Source organism: Siphateles boraxobius, unplaced genomic scaffold, assembly GCF_051911475.1.
Source record: "Siphateles boraxobius isolate OS27281-9 unplaced genomic scaffold, OSU_SipBor_1 255, whole genome shotgun sequence".
NCBI classification, from domain to species: Eukaryota; Metazoa; Chordata; class Actinopteri; order Cypriniformes; family Leuciscidae; genus Siphateles; species Siphateles boraxobius.
The window spans coordinates 132,501-136,390 of NW_027508871.1; the positions used below are offsets into that span (position 1 = coordinate 132,501).

General features: G+C 37.7%; 1 protein-coding gene across 1 annotated transcript in view; it reads right to left on the bottom strand.

Annotated features, from left to right (window-relative positions):
- LOC143751397 (kin of IRRE-like protein 3) overlaps positions 1–2,914 on the bottom strand; it is an 85,040-nt gene extending 82,126 nt beyond the window's left edge. Inside the window, exons 1-2 of the mRNA XM_077243977.1 lie at positions 2,832–2,914; positions 2,417–2,566 (exon numbers count right to left, since the gene is read on the bottom strand). Of these exons, the coding sequence (XP_077100092.1) occupies positions 2,417–2,471 (55 nt within the window). The 5' untranslated portion in view covers positions 2,472–2,566; positions 2,832–2,914. The remainder of the gene's footprint in view (positions 1–2,416; positions 2,567–2,831) is intronic.
- Positions 2,915–3,890: the final 976 nt, after the last annotated feature.

The window sequence follows — 3,890 nt, forward strand, 5'->3', positions numbered from 1 at the left end:
ACCCGATCTGATTTTGCAAACCTAAGACTAAAGATTGTCCTTGCATAAGGGAGAAGTTTTGAGAACATTTCAATCCGTTCGAAACAAATTAATTTGTAAAGCGTGCGAATGTAAACCAGCTGCACTTGCGGCACGTCTCTCTGGGTTCTGCGGATGATGAAGTGTTTGCCTTAATTAATGATAGAAATGCAATTAATTCTCGATTGTTGCTTTGCTTTGCTCAGTCTGACAGTAAATCTGACAGGAACTTTCTGAAACAAACAGGGAAAAACCTTCACAACAATCAGAAAAGGTTAGTGGGGAAAAGCTTCTCGGTATTGTCAGGGAAAGCATCCACAACCTGACAGAATGGGCTGTTGTCTTGTATTATAGACTAGATAAAGACATTTCTGAGATATTCAGCTTCTCTGTGATGATACAGACCGATCCAGCAGAGACACGAGGCTGTTTGTTCAGTCTGCAAAACTTACACGGCAAAGCAGAGCAAAAAAAACTACAATTTTATTATAAAATATTATGTACATAATGTGAATGTGCACACTGCTGTTGATAAAAAAAATACTGGTTTTAATATATTCATATTTAGATAAATATATATTTAAAAATGAAAAAAATATGTTTGGGATCGGTAGGATTAAAAAAAAAAGAATACTTTTATTTAATAAGGATGCATTAAGATGATCAAAAGTGACAGTAGACACACACACACACACACAAACACACACACACACGTTCTACAGACCCCAAGTTTTTAAACATTTACAAAAATGTTTCTTCCTCCTCAACAGATATTGCTTTCATATCAAGCTCTAAATGACTTAAGTCTTGGAGAATTTGAAAGCCCAGTTTTAAACAACTAGACTTCATTCGCCCCATTGGAAAGCATATTTACATTATCTGAATCGTTCCAGTTTGTCGAAACAGTGCACTATAGTGCCATTCACCATGTAGAAAATAGTACACGTGTGAACAAGTGACCGATTTAAGCAGCAGCTTCAGCGTCTATCTATAATGTAGGGGACGAGATGCTTCAGACACTAGAGAGCATTTGATTGGATAGAAAATCTGATGAGAAGATGAAGTGCAGAGTGATGTCATCAAAATCACTGATCCATATTGGCGGAAGTGAGAGATTGTTGAATGCTTATGTCTTCTAAATGTGAATTTTATCATTGTTTTGGAGCTCACTAGTTAACAGTACGGCTAACATATTCATACTAAAAGCCAAAAAACTTTCATTTTGATTTCATGGGGACTTTAAGTCTTGACTTTATAGCCATTGATTGCAGGCTACTTTTTATATCTTAAATTGCAATTATGTTATTATATTAAAATTATAAATTAACTGCAATTACGTAATCAACCAATTGCACACGTGTATTAGGGGGCGACCGATATTTGATTGTCAGGGCCGATACCGATACCAATTATTACAGATCAAGTAGACCGATAACCGATATTTTAAAAGCGATATATAGCCTGTCTGGTGTAAAAATGTAAGTTAATGTCAAAATTAAGAATAACATGTTTTGACAAATACTTTCTTTAAATGATTTTAAACATATCTTTAAATCTGAGAACTGTTGATATTAACATTATTATTATTATTATTATTAATAATAATAACAAAAAAAATGTGCAGGGAGCACCCAGCAGCATTCTGTAAAACTTAAAGACTCTATTTTAATGGTTAAATTAAATTTTAGTGATCAAAAAGCATTTCTTATTAATTAAAATCAAACTTATTCAATTTATTTACAGTTGAACAAAAATTACATGTTTAGGGCCCTATGAAAAAACGAACTTTTATTTTGACGGGTTGCCGTGGAGATCTTTGAGTTTCTGTGTGTTTATGATATGACGATAACTTTTCTCAGTTGAAGCTTTAAAAAGCTCATGAAGTGACTAAGCGGCTCTGGAGATGATGTTTATATCCTCATATAATCATGCGGCTGAGGCTGAAAACAGCACAAGCGTCACGCGTGCTCCAGTGTGTGTGTGTGTGTGTGTATGTGTGGTAAATGAAATCACACGTCTGCACCATTCATTTAGAGACATGCAAGATTCATATTTAAATAGTCTTTTTGCAGTTTGAAATTCGATTTGATTTGTACTGACCTGCTTTTTATTAATTCTTCAAGAAGTTGAAAAATTCCGTGACGTTCCGCTTTATACAGTTAAATTATCAAATAACTTAAATAACATTAAATAACACTAAATAACATTAAATTATTTTATCTGCAAATCGGTTTTGAAAATGGCCGATACCGATAAGCATAAAAATGCTCAATATCGGCGCAGATAATCGGTGGACCCCTAATGTGTATGACCATCTACGGTGGCAACTGATAAATAAAGAAATAAGCCATGAGAGGTAGAGTTATTTCACCACAGGTTAGGCTACGAAATCTCTTACCTGACAAGTCCCGGTTGACCCCTAGAGCGAGGCCGTCTTTGACCCACAGCACCATGCCATGATATCCAGTGATGGAGCACGGCAGGGTCACGGGTTGCCCAGCAACTACCACCAGGTCATGGGGCTGCTGGATAAACACAACACAGCTTCCTAAAACAGAGAGCAAAGAGAGAAAGAATGAGCAAGGGAGGTCACGATTATAAATCATCAAATACAATTTGTCGGAGCTCACTGCCCCCGCCAGAGGATTTACAAAAAACAGCCTTTTACTTGAGGATCATTATTATGGCTCTAGTAAATCTACTCCAACCCCCCAAAACTCACTTTGAAGAGTAAATCTAGAAATTTCAACTTTATGTCACTGGAATCCTTAATAAAGTGCACTGACACACAGAAGTATGAGTGGGTGCCTCACAGTTAGTAAAGCTGAACATGACACTGCTGAGATCCACAAGACTGCAGATCTGCACTATAAATCAGCCGAAGCTCCTCGACTCCACGCTCACTCCGAGAAACTCACTTCCCTGACGTCAAACTCAGCCAGTGCCGGATGACAGGCTCAGGAACGGACGCTCGCATACGGCCGTTCACCTTCAAGTCGAATAGAATGAGCTACAAATGAAAAAGTGCCCTGAAGGTAAGCAGTCTTCAATACGGGAGGTGAAAAGTACGTGTTACCTTTCTCATTAAATAGCAGAGAGAGACAGACTGAGTTATTTTTTGCCATTCGGGAAAGCGGATAACAGCGTCAATAGAAAGTGAATTTGTATTTCTCTGAGAAAATATTCACAGAAGATTCTCTGAGAAAAAAACATCTCACCCTTTCAAGTCTCTTTCCCTCACCTTTTTTAGTCTTTGAATGTGAAAACAGTTGACACATCAGAGGAGCGGAGGAGCCTGGTGCGTCTCCCGAGACCACTTTGGTCGATTTTTGTCTTAAATTCAATAAAGTGCAGCTCTGCGAGGAGCATCTTTCATAAACAGCGCTTGGCCTTGCACTGACTTCTGCGGGACAGCGCTGTAACACAGCGAGATGCCAAGCTTACTGTTCTCTCTGTTAAATCCTGCTGTTTACAGTTAACACCAATTCTCACACATGATCTTAGTTCTGTTAAAGTATATAAAAACATTAAAGCTTAGCATTAAACTTATTTTGTTTGTCAAAACATGTTGAAGGGTGTTTAAAGCACAGCCCACAGGATTCTGTGCACTTTAATAATGAAGTTCTCAGTTGTTTGTCATGTAAATAGCACCTTTGCTTCTGAGGTTTTACCTAATATTACTTGTGAGCAATAAAAATAGACACAGGTGAGAAACTAAGCCCTGTTTACACCTGCTATTAAGAGAAGTTTAGTTCGATCGGATCACAAGTCCTGATTTCTTCAAGCGGAGGGTCTATGGGTGGGTAAATATACCGTAAAACTTCAAATAATAGCCGAGTCCCAAATGGACGCCTGTCTCTTTTACACGCCTG